The sequence below is a fragment of the Medicago sativa genome, chromosome 3 (assembly GCF_051527215.1).
Source record: "Medicago sativa cultivar Bolivia chromosome 3, Bolivia_mono, whole genome shotgun sequence".
Taxonomy (NCBI): Eukaryota; Viridiplantae; Streptophyta; class Magnoliopsida; order Fabales; family Fabaceae; genus Medicago; species Medicago sativa.
This window is the reverse complement of record NC_140751.1, coordinates 14,936,147-14,962,551: the sequence shown is the minus strand read 5'-3', so window position 1 is coordinate 14,962,551 and position 26,405 is coordinate 14,936,147. Positions and strand designations below refer to the sequence as shown.

The window sequence follows — 26,405 nt, the reverse complement described above, 5'->3', positions numbered from 1 at the left end:
AATTGTTTGTAAAATTGGATTTTATAAATGCTTAATTGACGTTGCGTATAAGAGAGTAATGTACGTCATCAAGGAAATTATTAGTAGTTTGGTGATGATGATGTAATAGTTTAAAGTGTGAGTGTGGTGGCTTGTTTATTGTCCGATATGAAGCATACAGTTGCTAAGATTTGTTATCGTTTTCGTAATAAAAGGATAATCAGCTAAAGGATAACACATTATTTGGTCACTTGAAATCAATTAGGTTTGGATCGACCAACTTTATCAAAATGAAATGACTTCAAATTCAATTCCAGAATCCAAATAAACGGGACTATGATGTCAATTATCCTAACAAGTACCCTATGCCAGTGCAAATATTCTAATGACATTAATGCTAAATTATTCTAACAGTAAGTTTTTTAACAAGTCTAATTCTTCACATGCAAACTTCGTTCTAAGCTTTCAACCCTTTCGCTGAACACACATGTTCTGCAGCTTCCAAGTGGCTGTACTGTTCACACAGTATATGAATCTAACTGCCACTTTCATTGCGTTATGGCTAGTAGTAGAGTACAAGTATAGACATAGCTCATCTTATGAAACAGTAATAGAAAAGACATAATAAATTCAAAATTAAATTATAAGAAAATTGTAAGAGACAGCCATCAGTTACGAATCCAGCAAGCTTCAATCAACGTGAACCATCTCCGCCAAAGTCTGGAAGGATTTCATCCTCATTATGATTTCGGAGGTGTGTATGAAGCTGATAATTGCAAATTTGGAGGTAGTTACTGCTTAACCACAACCATTAGTCTTGTTCTAAATAAATGCACCTCATAATTCTCTAGATTGTATCCTCCACCTAATAAAACAGGATAAGTGAGACTATTCCATAACTCATCAACTTAACATTTTATCAAATAGGATTAAGAAGTAAAAACTGCAAAGGAGCATCCAAGTGCCTGTTAATGTATCTACCGACATTTCATAACAAGAGAGAACAGGGGAAATAAAAGCAAAAAGAACAAATCAGAAAGAGAAAAAAAGTTTCTTAAAGTTGAATGCAGATTTACCTTGACAAGTCTATGATCTCAGCCTTTGTTAAGGGTGAGTTTTGCAGCAAAAAGTTGACTATTCCCTTAGGTATCGCTGAAGGTTGGTATGTTATTATTTTCAGCGACTTCAAGTTTTGTAAGTAAGGGAAATCAACCTTCCATAAATCAGGAACTAAGCAAAGAATCTATGCAATGAGGGAGGGTGAAACATGATCAATTTAACGCAAGTCATATTTTAAAAAATAAAATGAAACAAATGCAAGCATAATAAAAGAAAATATTGTAATAAAAAGTGAAAATGAAAACACTAAGTTTTTCTTAAACCAAATATTTACTAAAGTACCTTAAGAGTTGATGAAGAGATTGTCAATGATTCGATAAGAGAAAGCTCAGCTAGCCAATTTAGTAGAACCAAGGGATATACTTTGATACATGACAGGTCTGCTACATCAATCTTTACATGTTTGATAGAAGAGAGATTGTTATTGCTCCCACTGAGTTTCCGAATAGGATTACCCTCAAAATCAAAGCTATAAAGACTTGGAGTAGATAACTCTATTTTGCAACAGTGATGAGAAAATGTTTTGATTCGTAAATAAACAAGTGTGGCGCTTGATATGAAGAGGTATTGTGCAACACAACAATGAATGATCAAACTTTTCAAGCTCTTCAATGTGGAAAAGGGCTCAGCACGGTTATAATCACCACTTCCACGAAAAGAAAAGTATTTAAGACACAGGTTGGTTAATGCAGGAAAATTCAAAGAAGTTGGAAATAATGGTGAATATTGACTACGGATCATATCATTGTTTGCACAAAGGGTAAGAGATGTTAAAGTGTGATATGAAACGTAGGGAAGTGGATAGTGTTCAAGATAACAACTAGAATCTACATCTAATAGCTGGACACTGTGATCAAATGCGTATTTTAGAATCCTTTTGAGCTGGCGAGACTCCATGTTTCCTTCGCGGTGAAAATTGAGAGTGTGCAGTGCGGTTTTGTCATCGCGTAGAGACAAAATCTGAGACACGAATCTGTTGAAACCTTTGCAAGTCTTGAAGTGGAGAGAACTTAAAGAAAGAACAGGAAGATACTTCCAGAGATTCTTCCATCTCGCGGACAGAATGCAAGTTTGAACGGCCTCTTTGCTGTTCAAAATCGACAATATGAGAAGTAACACACAATTTGGTAAATTGCTGATTCTGTCCTTATTTTCATCGATATTATGTGTTTTCATTGTTTCAGAAGCAATTGTGCGGTGGCAAAGTTGATACATGAGATTTGAGTGACCAAAACCCTACTGCTTTTGTTTTGCGAAGTAATCTTAAAACCAGCGATAATCTCTTCTAGGGTTTTTAGGATGAGATAATTCCGCAAAGAATAATATTAATTGATCTCATATCTTTATTTACTCTTTTTTTTCTTCCCTAAATTATATATCTTTATTTGTGTTTTGCTCCGTAATCTATTGTTGTGCGAAGAAATTCTTTTCCTTTACGTCGGGTAATAGTAGTTAAGTTTAATTTTTTTTTTTTTGTCGGCGTAGTCTAGTGGCTAGAGCTCACACATTTTAAATGTGGAGAAGGGAGTGTTCGGGGTTCGAACCCGGCCCCTGTATATAATATGCAATATCCCTATCATAACTGAGCTAAGCTCACGGAAAAGTTTTTGATTTCTTCTACTTACACCAAAACAATTCTCGTTACACCCTTATTTTATTAAAATTTATTTATAACACCAAAATTATCCCTGTGCATCTCATTTTTAAAAGCTATTTTTCGTCTTTCACTCTTTTTCTTCATCTTCTCCCTCTCAAACATTTATGGATGTGTGATCAATTTCAATAAAATACTACTTCAATGACTATTTTATGAGTTTTCATGGTTTTTCTTCAATTTCTTTTTGTCGCTTTTTATTTAGATATTGTTCTTGAATTCTCATTGATTTCATGTTTTTTCTTCGGGTTTAGAGGTATATTGTAAACTCAGCCTATGTTTGTTACAAGTTTACTAAATTTTATTCCTGGGTATAAAATGTTCCTGGGAATAGAAAAGTTTTCCCAAAGAAAATGGTGGGAATAAAGTTCCCATGGAAATGAGAATAAAATTGTGTATAATTACCTATTATATTCCCTATTTTTAAGGTTCCTTGGAATATTATAATGTTAACCAACCATCTTTTTTCTAAATACCTTGGAATAAAATTCCTATCTTTATATTCCAAAGAATGTTATTCCTATGAATAAATTTGGTACACTTGAAACAAACACACCCTCAGTTTACATACACTACCATACACTTAGTTTACATGTTTTACTTAAACTATGTTCGCATAGACTCATATTTTTTCTTCGGTTTTAGAGGTTTATGTGAATTGAGTTGTATATGGTAGTGTATATAAACTCAGTTTATGCTAATGTATGTAATATGAGTTTTCAAACAAGCACACAAATAAATATAATAAGATGAATTTCTAGTCAATAAACTACTTAACCAAAAAATAATAAAAAAATCACACCGTGTTGAGTTTGAATGACATTGTTAAAACAAATTCAACTTGATCCAATTTAATTTAATGTAGTTTAATTGAGTTTGATTTTTGAATTTACAAATTGTAAAAATTTATATTTTTTTGGTAGAAAATTGTAAAAACTTCTATTAGTCTTAATAATGGAGTTTGACTTTGTAACCTCAAGTAATGGAGTTCATGTGACAGATGTAATATGACACCATTATTATTATTATTATTATTATTATTATTATTATTATTATTATTATTATAGATAAAATAATATGTTGATAAAAAATAATTTTTTTCTTCAAAAAAATAAATCTATAATTATTAATTTAAGGATTTGGTGCACCAGTACACTAAAATTTTTGGATGCACCATATAATTTACTTGCTTAAATAGGTAGATTTTAATTGATTACTGATTTGTTGGATCTTTAAAATAGGTGAAAGAAATGTGAGAGGGGGACATTCACCTTGGAAGTTTTTTTTTTTTTTTTCTTCAAGTAGCCTGGTGATCCACACATATAATGCGTGGAGAAGTGGGGAGTTCGGGGTTCAAATCTCGATCCCTACACATAATGTCCTTATAGTTGCCAATTGAGTTACACTGATATGTTGAAAGTCTATATATATATATATATATATATATAGACACACACACACACATGTATTGATTACTGTTTTGTTTAAAGAGTAAATAGTCACTTTAGTCCCTGACTTTGCACCTCGCTGTCACATAGGTCCTCGACTCAGGATTAAATACAAACAAGTCCCTGACTCTACACTTCCGTTATCACTTTAGTCCCTACCGTTAAAAAAATCTGTTAAGTGATGATGTGGCACGCTGACAAGGAGTATGAAGTGTCACAGGGACTAAAGTGAAAGTAAAAAATGGTCACTTTGGTCCCTGAATCGAAAATCAATATCCTCGATTTACTGTTAGATCCCTGAGTGTGTATACTTACTGTCAGTTAGGTCCCTGAATCGAAAATCAATATCCTCAATTTACTGTTAGGTCCCTGACTGTGTGTACTTACTATCAGTTAGGTCCCTGACATTAAACACGAAATTTCACTAAGATCCTTGACAAGTTGTTAGTTTAACATGCTACTTACTCAACACTAAGGTATCTGTGCTAGATATCAAAATATTATTATAACACACAAAAATGATTCCATAGTTTAATAACAAATGTTTCCATAACATAACTATTAAGTCATTAATGTCAACCATAGAATAATTAAAAGATTGCACCATATTTGGGCATATAATTCAACAAGTCATTACATAATGATTCAGCAAAATATTAAACAAAATATCGCATCACGGTTGTGATTATAATTTAGCAATTTCGGTACATAAATAAACTAACAAACATCACATAGTTGGCCTCGGACCCCTTGGAGTTGGCATGAAAGATTTAAGCATTTGTAGTTCATTCAGTCGTGCATTTGGATTTTGACCCCTAATTTCGTGTTTACTATGAGGGACCTGACTGATAGTAAGTATACACAGTCAGGGACCTAACAGTAAATTGAGGATATTGATTTTCGATTCAGGGACCTAACTGACAGTAAGTATACACAGTCAGGGATCTAACAGTAAATTGAGGATATTGATTTTCGATTCAGGGACCAAAGTGACCATTTTTTTACTTTCACATTAGTCCATGTTGTAACACCCCGTTTTCCCAACTTAAAAATTTCATTAAAATTATCAGAGTTCATCAACATAACGGAGCATCACATACATCAATACATCATTTAACAACAAATATAATAATGGGAAAATACTATTTATTTAAGCAACCTGTCTTTATAAAATTCAATAATCAAATGCAGCGGAAATTTAGTTCGCAACGTCACATAAAATCTTGGCATAAAAGGTCACAACTTAACATCTCAAATAGTCTTCATAAAATGTTCAACATTTATTAAATAAAATACGTAACAAGGAAAACAATCATCAGAAACCCCCATCCCGTTACGTATCAGAGCATCCTAGACGACACGGAGTGAGGAGTCTACTCACGAACACAGTTAGTCTTTATTACCTGCACATTACCCACGGTCGAGGCAACATATACGCAGATGGGGTGAGATTTCACATTCATTAAAAACAAATAATGATTCATAAAAGATAACCAACAGCATATATCTAACATTAATATCATCATTTAATCATCATTTAACGAGGTTAAGTGATCCACAACTTCATAGTTATTCAAGGGTAACATATTCATCTTAATTCACTCCATTTACATCATTATAATTAATGGGACAGCAACAACAGCAACACCATCACAGCATTCATCTTTTATTTTTAGTTATGATGACTCTACAATGCAACAACAACAACAACAACAGCATGCATGTGGTACCACCAGGGCATTAAGCCCCCATCGCTAAGGTCATATTTGGACCGTCGGGCATTAAGCCCCCATCGCTAAGGTCATAAGAACCTGTCAGGCATTAAGCCCCCATCGCCGACTATGCAACAACTCGACTCTAAATGCAACAATCTTCATTTTTAATGTTAAATTAATTAACAAATGATCCACATCAGTTCATTACATCAAAACAGCATCACTGGAACATCGTAATTAGCAACATCATCTATAATTTAAACATCAGAAACTAACTCATCAAAGGAACGGGCGAAAAGACACAATTTCGCACCACATTAGGTCTATACTGCACTAACTCGCAGTTGCGAGCTAAACAACTCGTAATGGCGAGCTCAACGGGGAAGCTCGCAGTTGCGTACAACATTGCTCGCAGTTGCGAGCTAAGGGGGGTTACTCGCAGTTGCGAGTAGGATCGCTCGCAGCTGCGAGCGATGACAGAACAGGGTTCTGTCGCAGCTCTCATCTCTCATCTCAGCACACGAATTTCACTTCCCAGCCCTCTAAATTCATCACTAATCAACATCTAAACGTTTTCTATTACTAATTAACATCTGTCTACATCAATCTACATCAAAATCCACTTAATTCTTCCACTTTTAATGATTTTTGACCTAATCTCAATCCCTTAAACCTACAACAATTGACCACTTCTACGAATCAAAACTTGTTAATAATGAGAGTTAGTCTCACCCTTACCTTAGATTATGATTCTGAAATCCAACAGCTGCGTTCTTCGTTCTTTAGGGTTCTCTCTGACTTCTCTTCTTTCTCTCTTCTTTTCTCTGTTGTACGCGTTCTAATTTTCTCTCCCAATTACAGACTTTTATTCTTTCCCTAATTGCTCTTCTCACCACAACTTACTCTTTCCCCTAATAATTTAATTATTTCTGCTAATAACAATATTTCTCCCCCACTTAAGAAAATACTTATATTATTAACATATCTTCTACCAATATATATATATATATATATTAATTCACATAATATTCTAATAAAAAAGCCATAAATCACTTAAATATTAATTATGAAAAAGTGGGCGTTACAACTCTCCCCCACTTAGAATATTTACGTCCTCGTAAACGTACCTTGTTCAAACAACTCTGGGTAAGATTCCCGCATCTTACTCTCCAACTCCCAACTCAAACTTTCACCGGCTGCTCCTTCCCAAACAACCTTCACAAGAGGTATCTCCTTGCCTCTAAGCCTCTTCACTTCTCTATCCTCTATTCTCACCGGTAGGGTCTCGATTGTAAGGTTATCCCTTACCTGCACATCATCTCTTGGAATCACATGGGATGGATCCGGCACATACTTCCGAAGTTGCGATACATGAAACACATCATGCAAGTTCGAAAGATGTGGTGGCAAACCCACCCTATAAGCAACCGTTCCGACCCTTTCTGAAATCTGATACGGGCCAATAAACCTCGGAGTCAACTTCTTTGACTTCAATGCACGTCCAACACCCGTCACCGGAGTGACTCTCAAAAACACATGGTCTCCTTCTTGAAACTCAAGATCCTTCCTGCGCTTATCATGATAACTTTTCTGTCTATCCTGTGATTCTTTCATCTTTTCTCTGATTAACTTCACCTTCTCAGTAGTCTGTTGGACAATCTCTGGTCCCAATACCACACTCTCACCGGATTCAAACCAACACAACGGAGTTCTGCATCTCCGACCATACAATGCTTCGAAGGGTGCCATTCCAACACTAGCATGGTAACTGTTGTTGTACGTGAACTCTATCAGAGGTAGATAACTATCCCAAGTTCCACCTTGCTCAAGCACACAAACTCTCAATAAATCTTCCAGCGACTAAATTGTCCTTTCCGATTGTCCATCCGTCTGCGGGTGGTATGCTGAACTTAACTTCAAATTAGTGCCCAAGGCCTCATGCAAACTCTTCCAGAACCTCGATGTAAACCTCGGGTCTCTATCCGACACAATGCTTGATGGGACACCATGTAGCCTCACGACATCTCTAACATAAATCTCTGCTAACTGGGACACAGGAAAAGTAATATTAATCGGAATGAAATGAGCCGACTTCGTCAATCTATCTACGATCACCCAAATTGCGTCATTCCCTTTGTTGGTATTCGGCAAACTTGTCACAAAATCCATGGATATACTATCCCATTTCCATTCCGGAATCTCTAGCGGTGTCAATAACCCAGCAGGTTTCTGATGCTCAACTTTTGACTTCTGACAAGTCAAACATGCATACACAAATTGTGCCACGTCGCGCTTCAAACCTGACCACCAAAACTTTTTCTTCAAATCTTGATACATTTTAGCAGCTCCTAGATGAATACTCAAACTGCTTCTATGGCCTTCTTCAAGGATCATCTTCTTCATCTCATCATTATCAGGAATACAAATTCTTCCTCGAAACCTCAACACTCCTTGGTCATCAACCTTAAAGTCACTGTCTACAGCACGATCGGTTGCAACCATTAAATCCACCAACTTCACATCTACTTTCTGCGCCTCTCTAATACTATCCAGAAATTCATTGTTGATCTTTAACATCCCCAATTTCACACTCCTTGGCGACATCTCGCAAACCAAACTCAAGTCTCTGAACTGTTCAAGCAATTCCAATTGCTAAAATGACACAACTTGACTCACTACTTGGCCGGACGGACCGACCTGCTCTGATACCAATTGTAACACCCCGTTTTCCCAACTTAAAAATTTCATTAAAATTATCAGAGTTCATCAACATAACGGAGCATCACATATATCAATACATCATTTAACAACAAATATAATAATGGGAAAATACTATTTATTTAAGCAACCTGTCTTTATAAAATTCAATAATCAAATGCAGCCGAAATTTAGTTCGCAACGTCACATAAAATCTTGGCATAAAAGGCCACAACTTAACATCTCAAATAGTCTTCATAAAATGTTCAACATTTATTAAATAAAATACGTAACAAGGAAAACAATCATCAGACACCCCCATCCCGTTACGTATCAGAGCATCCTAGACGACAGAAGTGAGGAGTCTACTCACGAACACAGCTAGTCTTTATTACCTGCACATTACCCACGGTCGAGGCAACATATACGCAGAAGGGGTGAGATTTCACATTCATTAAAAACAAATAATGATTCATAAAAGATAACCAACATCATATATCTAACATTAATATCATCATTTAATCATCATTTAACGAGGTTAAGTGATCCACAACTTCATAGTTATTCAAGGGTAACATATTCATCTTAATTCACTCCATTTACATCATTATAATTAATGGGACAGCAACAACAACATCAAAACAGCAACACCATCACAGCATTCATCATTTATTTTTAGTTATGATGACTCTACAATGCAACAACAACATCAACAACAACTTAGACAACAACAACATGCATGTGGTACCACCAGGGCATTAAGCCCCCATCGCTAAGGTCATATTTGGACCGTCGGGCATTAAGTCCCCATCGCTAAGGTCATAAGAACCTGTCAGGCATTAAGCCCCCATCGCCGACTATGCAACAACTCGACTCTAAATGCAACAATCTTCATTTTTAATGTTAAATTAATTAACAAATGATCCACATCAGTTCATTACATCAAAACAACATCACTGGAACATCGTAATTAGCAACATCATCTATAATTTAAACATAAGAAACTAACTCATCAAAGGAACGGGCGAAAAGACACAATTTCGCACCACATCAGGTCTGTACTGCACTAACTCGCAGTTGCGTACAACATTGCTCGCAGTTGCAAGCCAAGGGGGGTTACTCGCAGTTGCAAGTAGGATCGCTCGCAGCTGCGAGCGATGACAGAACAGGGTTCTGTCGCAGCTCTCATTTCTCATCTCAGCACACGAATTTCACTTCCCAGCCCTCTAAATTCATCACTAATCAACATCTAAACGTTTTCTATTACTAATTAACATCTGTCTACATCAACCTACTTCAAAATCCACTTAATTCTTCCACTTTTAATGATTTTTGACCTAATCCCAATCCCTTAAACCTACAACAATTGACCACTTCTACGAATCAAAACTTGTTAATAATGAGAGTTAGTCTCACCCTTACCTTAGATTATGATTCTGAAATCCAGCAGCCGCGTTCTTCGTTCTTTAGGGTTCTCTCTGACTTCTCTTCTTTCTCTCTTCTTTTCTCTGTTGTACGCGTTCTAATTTTCTCTCCCAATTACAGACTTTTATTCTTTCCCTAATTGCTCTTCTCACCACAACTTACTCTTTCCCCTAATAATTTAATTATTTCTGCTAATAACAATATTTCTCCCCCACTTAAGAAAATACTTATATTATTAACATATCTTCTACCAATATATATATATTAATTCACATAATATTCTAATAAAAAAGCCATAAATCACTTAAATATTAATTATGAAAAAGTGGGCGTTACAACTCTCCCCCACTTAGAATATTTACGTCCTCGTAAACGTACCTTGTTCAAACAACTCTGGGTAAGATTCCCGCATCTTACTCTCCAACTCCCAACTCAAACTTTCACCGGCTGCTCCTTCCCAAACAACCTTCACAAGAGGTATCTCCTTGCCTCTAAGCCTCTTCACTTCTCTATCCTCTATTCTCACCGGTAGGGTCTCGATTGTAAGGTTATCCCTTACCTGCACATCATCTCTTGGAATCACATGGGATGGATCCGGCACATACTTCCGAAGTTGCGATACATGAAACACATCATGCAAGTTCGAAAGATGTGGTGGCAAACCCACCCTATAAGCAACCGTTCCGACCCTTTCTGAAATCTGATACGGGCCAATAAACCTCGGAGTCAACTTCTTTGACTTCAATGCACGTCCAACACCCGTCACCGGAGTGACTCTCAAAAACACATGGTCTCCTTCTTGAAACTCAAGATCCTTCCTGCGCTTATCATGATAACTTTTCTGTCTATCCTGTGATTCTTTCATCTTTTCTCTGATTAACTTCACCTTCTCAGTAGTCTGTTGGACAATCTCTGGTCCCAATACCACACTCTCACCGGATTCAAACCAACACAACGGAGTTCTGCATCTCCGACCATACAATGCTTCGAAGGGTGCCATTCCAACACTAGCATGGTAACTGTTGTTGTACGTGAACTCTATCAGAGGTAGATAACTATCCCAAGTTCCATCTTGCTCAAGCACACAAACTTTCAATAAATCTTCCAGCGACTGAATTGTCCTTTCCGATTGTCCATCCGTCTGCGGGTGGTATGCTGAACTTAACTTCAAATTAGTGCCCAAGGCCTCATGCAAACTCTTCCAGAACCTCGATGTAAACCTCGGGTCTCTATCCGACACAATGCTTGATGGGACACCATGTAGCCTCACGACATCTCTAACATAAATCTCTGCTAACTGGGACACAGGAAAAGTAATATTAATCGGAATGAAATGAGCCGACTTCGTCAATCTATCTACGATCACCCAAATTGCGTCATTCCCTTTGTTGGTATTCGGCAAACTTGTCACAAAATCCATGGATATACTATCCCATTTCCATTCCGGAATCTCTAGCGGTGTCAATAACCCAGCAGGTTTCTGATGCTCAACTTTTGACTTCTGACAAGTCAAACATGCATACACAAATTGTGCCACGTCGCGCTTCAAACCTGACCACCAAAACTTTTTCTTCAAATCTTGATACATTTTAGCAGCTCCTAGATGAATACTCAAACTGCTTCTATGGCCTTCTTCAAGGATCATCTTCTTCATCTCATCATTATCAGGAATACAAATTCTTCCTCGAAACCTCAACACTCCTTGGTCATCAACCTTAAAGTCACTGTCTACAGCACGATCGGTTGCAACCATTAAATCCACCAACTTCACATCTACTTTCTGCGCCTCTCTAATACTATCCAGAAATTCATTGTTGATCTTTAACATCCCCAATTTCACACTCCTTGGCGACATCTCGCAAACCAAACTCAAGTCTCTGAACTGTTCAAGCAATTCCAATTGCTAAAATGACACAACTTGACTCACTACTTGGCCGGACGGACCGACCTGCTCTGATACCAATTGTAACACCCCGTTTTCCCAACTTAAAAATTTCATTAAAATTATCAGAGTTCATCAACATAACGGAGCATCACATATATCAATACATCATTTAACAACAAATATAATAATGGGAAAATACTATTTATTTAAGCAACCTGTCTTTATAAAATTCAATAATCAAATGCAGCCGAAATTTAGTTCGCAACGTCACATAAAATCTTGGCATAAAAGGCCACAACTTAACATCTCAAATAGTCTTCATAAAATGTTCAACATTTATTAAATAAAATACGTAACAAGGAAAACAATCATCAGACACCCCCATCCCGTTACGTATCAGAGCATCCTAGACGACACGAAGTGAGGAGTCTACTCACGAACACAGCTAGTCTTTATTACCTGCACATTACCCACGGTCGAGGCAACATATACGCAGAAGGGGTGAGATTTCACATTCATTAAAAACAAATAATGATTCATAAAAGATAACCAACATCATATATCTAACATTAATATCATCATTTAATCATCATTTAACGAGGTTAAGTGATCCACAACTTCATAGTTATTCAAGGGTAACATATTCATCTTAATTCACTCCATTTACATCATTATAATTAATGGGACAGCAACAACAGCATCAAAACAGCAACACCATCACAGCATTCATCATTTATTTTTAGTTATGATGACTCTACAATGCAACAACAACATCAACAACAACTTAGACAACAACAACATGCATGTGGTACCACCAGGGCATTAAGCCCCCATCGCTAAGGTCATATTTGGACCGTCGGGCATTAAGTCCCCATCGCTAAGGTCATAAGAACCTGTCAGGCATTAAGCCCCCATCGCCGACTATGCAACAACTCGACTCTAAATGCAACAATCTTCATTTTTAATGTTAAATTAATTAACAAATGATCCACATCAGTTCATTACATCAAAACAGCATCACTGGAACATCGTAATTAGCAACATCATCTATAATTTAAACGTAAGAAACTAACTCATCAGAGGAACGGGCGAAAAGACACAATTTCGCACCACATCAGGTCTGTACTGCACTAACTCGCAGTTGCGTACAACATTGCTCGCAGTTGCGAGCTAAGGGGGGTTACTCGCAGTTGCAAGTAGGATCGCTCGCAGCTGCGAGCGATGACAGAACAGGGTTCTGTCGCAGCTCTCATTTCTCATCTTAGCACACGAATTTCACTTCCCAGCCCTCTAAATTCATCACTAATAAACATCTAAACGTTTTCTATTACTAATTAACACCTGTCTACATCAACCTACTTCAAAATCCACTTAATTCTTCCACTTTTAATGATTTTTGACCTAATCCCAATCCCTTAAACCTACAACAATTGACCACTTCTACGAATCAAAACTTGTTAATAATGAGAGTTAGTCTCACCCTTACCTTAGATTATGATTCTGAAATCCAGCAGCCGCGTTCTTCGTTCTTTAGGGTTCTCTCTGACTTCTCTTCTTTCTCTCTTCTTTTCTCTGTTGTACGCGTTCTAATTTTCTCTCCCAATTACAGACTTTTATTCTTTCCCTAATTGCTCTTCTCACCACAACTTACTCTTTCCCCTAATAATTTAATTATTTCTACTAATAACAATATTTCTCCCCCACTTAAGAAAATACTTATATTATTAACATATCTTCTACCAATATATATATATATATATATATATATAATAATTCACATAATATTCTAATAAAAAAGCCATAAATCACTTAAATATTAATTATGAAAAAGTGGGCGTTACACATGTGACACGTCATACTCCTTGTCAGCGTGCCATGTAACAGCCCGGTGGGCCCCTCGCAAGGCACTGCACCCACCGCACTGCACTGTTACTCACAAGCTTAATCACTAGCCCTCTCACCATACTAGTGTTTTTGCCTCCCGTGGGAATCGAACCTAGTACCTGGGGATAAGTACCACTTCAATGCATTCCCACTACCAATTGAGCTAGTAGCTCAATTGGTAGTGGTGTAACGCCCTCCTTTTATTTAATTATTTTTATTAAGTTAGAGTCTATTTATGTGATTTATTTTATTTATATGAGGTGTTAGTATTTTATTATGTGGCATTATTCAATTATTTATTAGAATATGAGAATTATTAGTGTAAGTAGAATTGGAGGTTAGAATAGAAAGAAGAGTAAGTTGTTGGGCCTAAATAGATTTGGGAGGAATATTTTAGTATTATAAATAGAGAAGCTTAGGTTAGAAAGAGTTTTACGTTAAACCGCTTTTTGGAAAGGAGGAGAACAAGAGAGAAGGGAAGAAAGAGGAGAACTCAGAGAGAGAGAACCCTAGGAACGAAAAACGCTGCTTTTGATTTCAGAAAAACAATCTAAGGTAAGGGTGAGACTATCTTTCACTAATATTAAGTCTGTAGATCATTAGATTGCATCTAACATGCTTTAGGATGAGTTTGTGAGATTATGAGAAATTAGGGTTGTATGATCATATGGGTAGTGAAGTGTTTATTTATTAATCTTGATCTTTACTGTGCTAATATATGTGCTTCTGTTTAAAACTTGCGGACTATATAATTGCAAAATTAATTGCTTAGTTATTAGCCAAGGCAGCATGATTTTATGTTCGTTCATCACACATGCACTATAAAAATACGACTTGTGCACCTTATTGCCTTAATCTATTGTGTATAGAGTTATTTCATGTATAAAGATATTGCCTTAATCTATTGTGTATAGAGTTATTTCATGTGTAAAGATCAAATATTTGAAGTCATACTCTTTTTCTTTGACAATGCTTTCTAGTTAAGATGATTATGAACCGTAAAGATCCAGAGAGCTTATCTTTTGAAATTGAAAATTCTGATTTTGTTTCTTATTACGTGATACCTGAGTTTTGCAATCTATGTATGGAGATTCTAGAGCTGAGATACAATAACAGAACGTGATTGTAGGCTTTATAAATCTAATTTTTGATTTAGAATATACTTGATTCATTATGTGCTGACCTATTTTAGTTCTTGTCTGGTGTGATATTTTAAATATATATAATATATCGAATTATTTAGATCATCGTAAATAATTATGACGAATTGAATTGATTAAATATTTTAAGATGTGCTATATAAAGATGTGCTATTTTAAGATGTGTGCTTTTAAGATGTGATATTTGACATTGTGTAATTGATGAGTTATTTATCGAAGAGTAATTGATGAATTATTTGATTAAGTGTAATTTGTGATTGATTTGATAATGAGAAACTGATGTGTTATTTAATGATGTGCAATTTATGAATTATGCAATGATTGTGAAATTGATGTGATAATTGAAGATGATTATATAGTGATGTTATTAAATGACGATGTGTTATATAAGAGTGGTTATATGCTGCACTTGTTGCTGTTTGCTGCTGTTGACCATTAATGTCATAAAGTTGTAAGTGTCGGTCTAAATTGCAGGAATTTAAGAAGTTGTCCATTTTAATGGAATTGTATAAGATGCTCACGTCGTTGTCCAAGTTGTTGCATTTAGAGTTGTGTTGTTGCATAGTCAGCGATGGGGGCTTAATGCCCGACAGGTTCTTTATGACCTTAGCGATGGGGGCTTAATGCCCGACAGGTTCTCTATGACCTTAGCGATGGGGGCTTAATGCCCGACAGGTCCAAATATGACCTTAGCGAAGGGGGCTTAATGCCCTGGTGGTACCACATGCATATTGAAGATGTCTAAGATGTTTTAAGATGATTCGAGAAGTAGAAGTTGCATAGTCGAGTCGAAGTTGTTACGATGTCAAGTTGTCAAGTTGTTAAGATGTCAAGTTGATAAGTTATTAATGAAGCGCTATGATGAATGAAGACGAATGATTATATTTGATGTTAGATGTTGATGCTTATAAATAATGTTTGATGAAATGTGGTGACGTTTGTGATTAATATTGATGCTATGTGATGATTGTTGGTGACTATTATTTGATGTTATATGATGATGTTAAGATTAGTAAGTGATTATATATGAAGTAGTTTATAATTAGTATTATGATAGTTTCATGACCAATATAAGAAGATTAATGATATTAGTTAAAGAAATTAAGTTGTTAGATATAATTAATGAATTATATGATGTATATGTTGTTAAATGTAATTTATGATTTATGAGCTTAATATTATTGTTTGAGAAATCTCACCCCTTCTGCTTGAAAATGTTGCTCTTCGTATGGGTAACTTGCAGGTAACTAAGATTAGTTGCGGTCGTGGGTGGACTCCTCACAAGTGTGTCTTAGGTGCTATGATACGTAACGGGATGGGGATTTTGCTACAGTTTTCTGTTCCTTACGTATTGCTTTGAATTTTCATGAAATAAATGATGAACAATGATTTTATGAGATTTTTATGATGAGGCCTGCGTGCCTAAGACTATTTATGATGTTGAAATATTTCCGCTGCGAGATTTAAATGATTATGTTCTTATATTTTTGAAGGATAAATTATTATTTATTCCATTTACGATTTTTAAGAAATGTGACATTCCGTTTTATGATGAAAAACTCTGATTTTATTTAAGAAATTTTTATGTTGGGAAAACGGGGTGTTACATGCCACATCATCACTTACACTGTGTTTGGTAGAGTAGAAATAGAGAAGAGAGAGTACAGGAAGAGAGAAGTTGAAGAGAAATAGGGAAGTTGCCCTGTTTGGAACTGGAGAGAAACAGAGAAGAGAGGCTAAAAACACATAGGTCCCACACAAAAACCTTTCTCCCCAAAACTGAGAAGAAACAGGAGAGAGTATTAATATTTTTCGATTTTCCTATTATACCCTTCTGTCCATTCAATTAATTTTGTCTCTTGTGACATTTTAGTTTTCTTTTTCCACTGTCAACTTTATCTAATCTGAAAGTTGTAAATTATTTTTTTTTTAAAATCTGGAAGTAATTTTTTTTTAAAAATTGTAGCGTTAGCCTTTTTTTTTCGTGTGTAACCAATTTGTTTTTTTTTTTTTTTTTGCATTCGTAGCTATTTTTTGTATGCATATTCATAATTTATAGAATTTTACGGTGCATACCCTTATTTTGCTATTTTGGAAGTGTAGGTTCCTACTGATTTAAAAAAAAGATATATTCCATTGTTTCTTTTATAAAAAGGATATAAATTCTATTTAATTAAAATCAGCAGTTGAATTAATTAACTAAATGTATTTAAATAAAATAACTAATTGATTTGGTTAGGGGCATTGTAGTACTTTTGAAAACAAGTAATGCTTCTCTCTTCTCTATTTCTTCTCTCTTTATCTTATCTTATACCAAACAACCCATCAAATCAACTATATTTCTCACATACTTCTCTGATCTTCTCAAACTCTCTCTCACCTATTTCTCTCTTCACAATTTCTCTTCCAAACCAAACGCACCCTTAACAAATTTTTTTAACGGCAGGGACTAAAGTGATAACGGAAGTGTAGAGTCAGGGACTTGTTTGTATTTAATCCTGAGTCAGAGACCTATACGACAACGAGGTGCAGAGCCAGGGACTAAAGTGACTATTTGCTCTTTGTTTACCGTATCATAGTTTACAAAAATAAGAATAGGGCTTTTGACAAAAAAAATAAAATAAGAATAGAGCTAATTAAAAATATTTGATGACGGACCTTTGGCCCTCTTTTATAGAATTTTTTTTTTAATTATTGATTAAAAAACAAATTGATTATCGTGTAAGTTTAACTCAATTGTTAAGAACATTACACTGTATAGATAGTGTAACTGTGAAAGCCAAACATCAAACAAAAACAAAACCTAGCCGCTTGTCCCCATTCGAATTCGATTCTCTCTCACTCACCACTTTATGATGGCGTTTGCAAATGAGAGACGCAAAACAAACCCAAACTGGCCGCTGAAGTTAAGAATGTTGTTACCACTTAATATGATCAAAGTGCTATGTTTAAAAAAAGAAACTGTACATTTGGCTTTCAAGATGTTGAATGATATCCCTGAGGAAGTGGACGACCGGGAAAAATTGTTTAAACTCATGCTCTTTACACATGTTTTCGGAGCCTTGTGTGGGTTTCAAGATTTCGAAACAGCCAAGCAGTTGATCCTTAAAATGATTGCAGACAGTATATACATCCTTCAATATACGATATAAGTATAATTGTTACTGCCTATGTTAAAGTTGGGGAAGTCGGACAGGTTTTGGAGATGGTGATGCTATTGGAAAGTATGGGTTTTTACATTTGTAATCCTCTTATGTTTGGTTTGACACATTCAAAAGGCATGCTACATATCAGGAAGATCTTGGAAGAAGCCAAAAAGCAGGATTGTAAGTTAATCATTACTTTGCTGTACCATACACTCATTGTTGGATATTGCGAGCTAGAGAAATTTGATGGTGCTCTCGAGTTATTGACTCAGATGAAGGATTTTGGTGTCTCCCACACCAATCTTGATGAATATCACAAGTTGATCCAACATCTTCGCTTGATGGATATGGATTGCAAAATGGCAAGAGAGCAGCTAGAGGAAATAGAGCCCATGGATAGGGAAGTGGCAATAACGCAGATAAACGAAATGGACGGTATAGCTTCCGATGTGGCATACCAGCAGCTAGGTGAAATGTATCTTAATATTAGGGCATTATTTTGATAGGAAGTTAGAATCTTGATGCAAAATTAATTGAGTTGAGAAGATATTAAGAAAAAATGATTAGGAGTCGGATGAATTTTTGATGTTTTTCCTTCTAATAGATTGTTATGTTGAACTCAGTCTATGTTGGCTATGTATCTAACTACTTTCCTTTTTGATAACGATGTCATTAACTTTGAGAATGTCAATCAATTTTATGCATGTGGAGTCACTTTCTTCTAGGCTGCTTTTGGTGTTTGGACAAAACATTCTAGACAGAGAATGTTGTTTACATGAATGCAATATGATTCATCGCCGAATTGCTCATCACACACTCATAAACAACGTTGCATGGATTGAGCATTACACCACCAAGTTTAAATCATAAAAACCCTATGTTATCAAACTCATTATGAATTTGATCGTTCGTCCAACAATACTTTACTCTGTCTTTGTTTGTCATACAATTTTGGTCTGATTAACAACTAACTATCCATTCATACATACACAGACTCATTAATTAATTATTAATAATAATCACCTTTCTTTAATTATAATAATCACTCACTCTCCAAAAACAAATGAAAACAAAACTGGGTTTAAATTCAGAATCTAGAGAGAGAATTAAGGATAAACTAGTATGAAACAACCTTTCTCTCACTTTCTCTCTCTAAAACCACCGTCTCGTTCATTCTCACAACTTCATTCTCTAAAACTAGTATGAAGCAAGAGGGTTCACTGTTTCTAAGTTTCTTTTCTGAGTATGTATTTATATTTATATTGCTACTTTGTAATTATCTATTTTCTGTTTAATGCGCTTGTCTTTATCAATCTGATGCTACAGGATATTGATTTACCTGATGTTAAACACGGAAAAATGGATACTTCTATGAGACAGTTGCTTGAATGGGGTTATGATTTTGATAGATATTTTAAAGTGGCTCCTTATTTCTTGAAGGAGAAGGAAGAATTGAAGGGTATGGATTCAATTGCCTTTACATGATATATATTGTGAGATGGTCATTACAAAATCTGATTTCAATATAAAGTGATAAAGAAAACCGCAATTTGGTCCTCTAAAAATTTGAATATGGCTATATAATATATTTTCCCACAAAAACTTGTCATCACACTAGTCCCTCAAAGTTTAAAATTTGACCATGTTGAGAATTTATCACCAAATTAGAATTAGAGTGGTGACAATGACTTTGGACAAATTTAGTGATAGTTTTGTATCTGGAAGGCATTGATTTGGTGATGTCTTTGGAAGATTATTACGGTGGCGCCCTAATCATTTGAAAGCCACATTTAGGATTTATTCCATGATATATTATTGTCTAACATATCTAACATGGCTTGACGATACTCATAAGGAATGAAATACTTCCTGGAATATGAGCAGATGTACATAATTAAAAGCTATGCATACTGCATCTAGAATATTTTCAATGCTTATATGGAACCATATTTGTCCCTAAATATCTGGCTCCTCCCGCTTTTCTTGCTTAATTGTCAGGGCGCAAAAGGATGCACGTAGAAAGATTTTCTGATAAGAAGACCATTTTTACTCGTGATTCTCTGCCACAGGTTTTAGTTTTCGACGAATGTGTTAAGGAGTTGGTTCCAGGTATGAATAATGGAATAGGATTTACGGGAAATGGTTATGTTTTTTGTGGAAAAATATTTCTACTTTTCTTTATGCCTTTGAGGTTTCTGGCAACAAATAATTTAGAACTAAATTGGTAATTTCAGGTAAAACTAAGCAGATGCTGAGCCGGAAAAAACGTCAGTGGAACCCAGAATATGGTGATTTCATATGATCTTTTTCTTTTTATTTTGTTAATCTATTAGTTTTCTGCAAATATGTGTAAGTTATTCAAATTGAAAGAGCAGGATCTATTTTGGAATTGCACACCTGCCATTGTACTGAGTATTGATCACTCTATGCACATATGGTGTAGTCTATATTGTCATGGGATATTATCTATGTTATGAGTTGGATCTCTGTTAACTAATAAGATGTTTGTGTGGCAGGTGAGAAAAAACTTGCATTGCTAGAGAAGGAGCTCCTGGAAGAGCACGTATGCCTACAATTCTTTCCCTTATTTTTTAACATTAACAAAACAGGGTTAACATTTCCAGTCATTTTTTGATTCCTTAACTGATTAAGTGTGCGTTGCTGAGTAACATTGTGTTACGAGATATGGATATGGTGACAATGATTTTCTGAATTCTTTTAAATCCTGTGCGGGACTTGGGATTGGATTTTGAATTAATCTGACCAACACATGTATGGTGTATTACATTATAGAGAAACCTTAGTTTAACACTTCGACAACCTATGTTGTCATCCACTTCTTCTGTCTTCACGATGGCCATTAGCATTGGCACCACCTATGCTGTCAACACATTTTTAATGTTATAACAGGAGGTGCCTGTTCCGTTTATTACTGTCTTCCCACTGTTATCACTTATTACTGATGTTAATTGTAAGATCTTCCACCGCTGCCACTGCCACCAGCACAGCGCTACAATTGACAAAACTATTCATTAGGATCATTACCGTCTCGTCTAGAATAGTAAACTTCATGGAGATTCAAATTATATTGTTTTGTTACCTACATTTTGTCAGTTAGATTTCTATTTGGGTTTCGATTTCTGTTGTATTTTCTGTTATTGGCTAGTTGATATGGATCCTTACCCATTGCCCCTTTCTCTTTGTAACAGAAGGTCTATATATATAACCTTCCTCCCGTAGAAAAGGATCTTTGGCATATATCTTAGTTGTAATTGGTTTTATAACAGAAAGAGGGTAAACATAAAAAGGAGGAAGAAGAAGATGAAGAAAGTGAAGATGAAGAGGAAAATGAAGAGAGTAGCGATTCTGGCAATGATGATTATGATAAGGTTCCACTCTATCCTCTACTTTTATGTGTTAATTTTACCATTCTTGAACTTGTGAAAAGATTATGTTGCATTTGCAAAGCTCACCCGACCAAATTTTCAAATTGAAGTTCTTAGAATATAAGAAAATAGCATCTCATAATATATATTATGAAGAAGCAAATCCTCTATATAGGTGACTCAGTCCAATATCATTACAAACTGTAAACCTATGCTTTCTTTGGAATATTTGAATATATACAAAACTTGGTTTTTTTTCCTCTTCAAATTTTACACATACTGCTTGCCTGTGTGGAGGAAAATAAATTATAAATCAAATTCTGTTAAGAGTGTAGACCATATTACACTTGGCATTTGTTATTACTCATCCACTATAGATTCGTCGTTTGACTCATGTAACAAACCTTTTTCAGCATTCAATGTAAATTGTTGGTAAAATTGCAGTTTAGAAATGCTTAATTTGACAAGGAAATAATGTGTGGCATCAAGGAATTTATTAGTAGTTTGGGGATAATGATGTAGTAGTTTGAAGTTTGAACAGTTACTTCACTTTTTTCCCTCTATTTTGTTGTGTGTGGTGGTTTGTTTTCAGGTGCTAAGATTTGTTTTCATTTTCGTATTTAAAGGATGACCAACTAAATTAAAATCTTGCAGAATGATGATGTTGACGACGATGATTTAAATGATGAAGATTCTGGGGATGGTATTATCACTTTACTGGTTCAATGCATTTTTCATTCACTTCTCCACCGTATTCCAAATTTCAACCGCAGCCTGTTTTAGTGAAATCAACTTCGTTTTTTATTTTAAGGAATTCGTAATTCTCCAGCTTAACTACGTATATTTTCATGTATGTCAGATGAAGCTATACTGTAAGATATCTATATGGAAAGTGATTCTTTACTCATCCTGTGGCTGTTTCTAACTAGCATGGACTACTGCTTCGAGGTTTTTACTTTGCCGATATATCAAATTATTTAATTTACTGACATCAGTGTCTACTTTCTTGTAAATCCTTTGTTAAACTTGCTGCTTGACAAGAAGAAATGTAGTTGATTGAGTTTTCTGATTGAGAAGTTGAATAAGGTAATCTTGGGTTAATTTTTACTTGGAACCTCTTGATGAAAGTATCTTATTTCATCATGCATCCAAGGAATCGAGTATGCAACAATTGGCTTCAATTTGTTAGTAGTATCTTAATGAGAGTGTAAGAGCGTCTTTAATGAGAGTGTTGTCATCGAAGAATTCATAAGATGATGAGTCGTATCTTAATTTTTCAGTTCATTGGAAAAACATGATATGGTAAAGTGGATAGCATAGAAATTGTTGAAGTATCTTTAATTAATGAGATATGGTATCATAAAAATTAATCAATTAATATTTTACTCTGAGATAACATTAAGTAGAAATAAAAACCAAGATACATCTGCATGATGCGATCTTCTTTCCATGAATAATCAAAGTTATTTGGTCACTTGAACAATCCTAACAAGTATCTCATGCTGGTCCAACTATCTTCTTTCATGCCAAACTAGATCGTGCGACCCGTGCTATTGCACGGGTCAATATTGAGCACAATATATTAGTAAAATAAATTAAAAAAAAAAGTGAAATATATAATAATTTAAACTTCATTCCAAGATCACATGGGTAGTAATAATGTAAACTAACTAACATTTTAAAACACTTCTTTATAAACTACATTACATGTTACATCTGTATCTTCGTCTTTGTCGTCAGTTAACAATATCTCTAACCCTTTTTTAAGTAACTATGGACTTTTGATCCGTGCGTGTTAAAAATCATGCTAAAATATCTTTCAAAGGAATATATGGATAAACCTTTTTTTAAATATTTTTGGCCAAGTACCTCCCGCGGTCCTTTAAGTTATATGCTTATAACAGATTAGTTTTTAAGTTTTTTTTGTTACCAGTTGGTCTTTTAAGTTATTTTTTGTTACAAATTGGTCATTTAAGTCATAGATTATTTACACTGTCATCCATTTTTTCAGCCAATTTCGTTAAAAAGTGCTTATAGACCATTTAACATTAAGATGGTAGGTTCAAAAGTGCTTATGACATTAAAAATGATTACTTGTACACATTTTCTTCTTCTGGTTGTTGAATTTCTAGCCTAATTTTACATATAAATATTCGATCAACAATAATATAAATCAAGTAATCAGTCAATGTTGTTTTGAATCAAGATCGAATAACACACCTATGAGCTCTAGTTTTGAGAGCAATGAATTTGGATAGACCAACTTAACATTAAACATCCACATAAACACTTTTTGATTAACTTTTTGATTAAGTTTGATGAAATTAGGATAATGGTGCAAATATTTTATGACTTAAAGGACCAATTTGTGACAAAAAAAAAAAAACTTAAAGGACTAACTTATTATAATCATGTAACTTAAAGGATCGAAAATGATATTTGGTCAATATTTTTATATGATTAGCATTTCTAAAAAAAACTTCTTGAAATAGTATATGATTTATTACCTTTATGACAAATCTGATTGCTTTCAAAAAAGGTTTTCCCAATATCTAGAGCTTAAACCATTTTCTTTTCTAAGATGAAGAAATGCTGTAAATTTGTGTTTAGAAATTACCACTGTGTCTTTAGCAGGAAATCTTAATGACCAAAAGGATTGTATAAGAAAAACCATGAGCACTTTATTTGGTGATAATATTAGGACCTTTTATACCTTGTCTAAACTTAAATCAGCATAGTGTATCCATTGAAGATAAAACACACATATTGTAGATAGAAGCATCATAAGGACAATGCTTAACATAATTTATAACATGCTGCAAAGATAAATTAAATCAACATTAACTGACCATTCATGCAATTTATAGACGAATACAGAAAGTAAAAATAACATACACCAAAAGGTGCCTCCAAAATAAACAAACCAAAGGCCCTAGATGGTTCATATTACATACGGAAAGACATACACAGGTAAATAAGAAACAGAAACACATAAACAGGTTCAACATAGCCGTAGCACATATCACAGCATCCATCTCCACGGAAATGATCTTGCTTCAGTTCATATCTCCGGCCTTGATAGCAACGATCTTCGGGTCTTTAGTGGCTGAGCCTTCTCCAAGCTCAATGGTGATTGCATTCAGCCCATCGATACTTTCAGCTGGCCTTTTTCCTAGCATTTTGCTTGTTGGGGTGTCAGTTCCTAAAATGGAACATTTGTCACTGAGCTTCTATGAGTAAGCTTAACAAACAGATTTATATATATATATGTTTGTATTTACACACGCAAAAGGGATTGTTATATTCAACTTGTATGCTTAGCCAATGATTTCCAGCCAACTAATATAGAAGCTTTACTATGAGAATGATGTTCATTTAGAGAGACGTGTTCATCTAGTATGCAATGATGATAATCATGAAGAAATGCACATACCAATGCACTTTGTTACATTTGGCAATAGCAATGATGACCATAAATCTTATATCCAAAAGTGCAAGTTACATGCACGAGAGGTTATCGGTTGCTTGGCCAACACATATAAGAAAGCATTCTTGAAGCCAACTTTGATATCCACAACTTGTCTTAGTCTTAAGCCAACGAAAATAAATATTTTTCCATCTCAAAGATGGCACAAAGATTGTATCAGTAGATTAAAATGTTGCTTCCTTGATTAATTTGACTTATGTTCTCACTTGTAAGATTAGAACAGTGCTATCATTATGGAAAAATTGAAGGAATTTAGTGCCTTATTTAGATTACCTTCATTATTTATGACAGAAATCCCATGACTATAAGATAATCTCAGTGCATTCTCTAGTTTTTTCATTAAACAGTTCACTTTCAAAAACTTTGATCTCGGATACGATGAGATATCGGCTGTCATTAGCAAAAAGTGGTTGTTTCGTTTGCAACATTAATTTGAAATGTATCTCATCATAACTAATCAATAGTTGCAGACCAAATATAGTTGATGTGCTTGTATCAATACGGATCAAAATATTCCTAGTACGAAATTTGGTTGGTTCATTCTTGTTCGATATCAATACAGATGAAAATATTAGCAATACAATGTTTGCTTAATGTTCAAGCAAATGGAGAGCATATCCCTAAAGTGACACCATGACAGAGGAGAACATACCCTTGATTTTTCAAATATTGAAATGAATACACATTTGATCAATATAATTTTTCGGATTCTCAGCTATACGAATGACGTTGAAATCAAAAGACTGATTCGCGCATCAGTGTCATCGTTTCTTGATGCATTTATATGCCAAGGTTGTGATATGGGGCGTCTTATACCTGATATCCGTATCGATATGAAAGAATCAGTCATGCTATGTGCTGCAATATCGGGTTATGACGGGAATATGCTTTTTAAGAATTATCGTACAGTAAATGTCAAAGATGAAATTTGGCCGGTTAATTCTTGTGCGAGACTAATATGGATCAAAATAGTGGCATTGTAATGTTTGCTGCATGCTGAGGTAAATGGAATGCATAACCATAAAGTGACACTATGGTAGAAAAGGGGTTGAAAAAAAAAATACCTTAGTGACAGAAATGAAAACACATTTAATCAATTCAATGTTTCCGGATTGTCAGTTAAACATATGAGATCGAAACCGAAAAGAGTGTTTGGTGCATCAGTGATCTACTTTCAGTTAGCGTTCATTGGTCGAGCCCGAAATAAGCGGCATTGACAGCTGAGCTATATTTGCTGTCAAAACGCATATAACCGAAACGGTTAATACACGGTGAAGGGAGCCACGAGTGCCCTATTCCTAACACATCTACCAATCTGTTTCTTTTTGCGTATATAGTACTTAGAAACTGTGGACTTCTCAGGTATATCGAAGACTATTTAATCATTGTCTCTGCACCAGATTTGTTGTGCCGGTTATAC

At 34.9% G+C, this 26,405-nt stretch overlaps 3 protein-coding genes across 3 annotated transcripts in view; 1 reads left to right on the top strand and 2 right to left on the bottom strand.

The window, feature by feature from the left end:
- Positions 1 to 22,298, top strand: part of LOC146936010 (uncharacterized) — a 97,873-nt gene extending 75,575 nt beyond the window's left edge. Inside the window, exons 11-16 of the mRNA XM_085751040.1 lie at positions 19,439 to 19,571; positions 20,111 to 20,221; positions 20,347 to 20,400; positions 20,629 to 20,675; positions 21,400 to 21,501; positions 22,153 to 22,298. Coding sequence (XP_085607166.1) covers positions 19,439 to 19,571; positions 20,111 to 20,221; positions 20,347 to 20,400; positions 20,629 to 20,675; positions 21,400 to 21,501; positions 22,153 to 22,281 — 576 coding nt within the window. The 3' untranslated portion in view covers positions 22,282 to 22,298. The remainder of the gene's footprint in view (positions 1 to 19,438; positions 19,572 to 20,110; positions 20,222 to 20,346; positions 20,401 to 20,628; positions 20,676 to 21,399; positions 21,502 to 22,152) is intronic.
- LOC146936012 (uncharacterized) lies at positions 6,125 to 7,664 on the bottom strand. Its single transcript, XM_085757357.1, has 2 exons — positions 7,043 to 7,664; positions 6,125 to 6,165 (listed from the first exon to the last, which is right to left on the bottom strand). Exons 1-2 carry the CDS (start codon positions 7,662 to 7,664, stop codon positions 6,125 to 6,127), a joined length of 663 nt encoding a protein of 220 aa, XP_085613483.1.
- Positions 10,396 to 11,037, bottom strand: LOC146936011 (uncharacterized). Its single transcript, XM_085757356.1, has one exon. The coding sequence runs from the start codon at positions 11,035 to 11,037 to the stop codon at positions 10,396 to 10,398; it is 642 nt and encodes a 213-aa protein (XP_085613482.1).
- Positions 22,299 to 26,405: the final 4,107 nt, after the last annotated feature.

Bases quoted from the DNA above. Each gene is read 5' to 3' on its own strand.
- LOC146936012 (XM_085757357.1), bottom strand. From the start codon at position 7,664: ATGGCACCCTTCGAAGCATTGTATGGTCGGAGATGCAGAACTCCGTTG. The intron at 6,166-7,042 runs GTACGTTTACGA...TTTAAATTATAG, and splicing joins CCCAGAGTTGTTTGAACAAG to ATGATGTTGCTAATTACGAT.
- LOC146936011 (XM_085757356.1), bottom strand. From the start codon at position 11,037: ATGGCACCCTTCGAAGCATTGTATGGTCGGAGATGCAGAACTCCGTTG.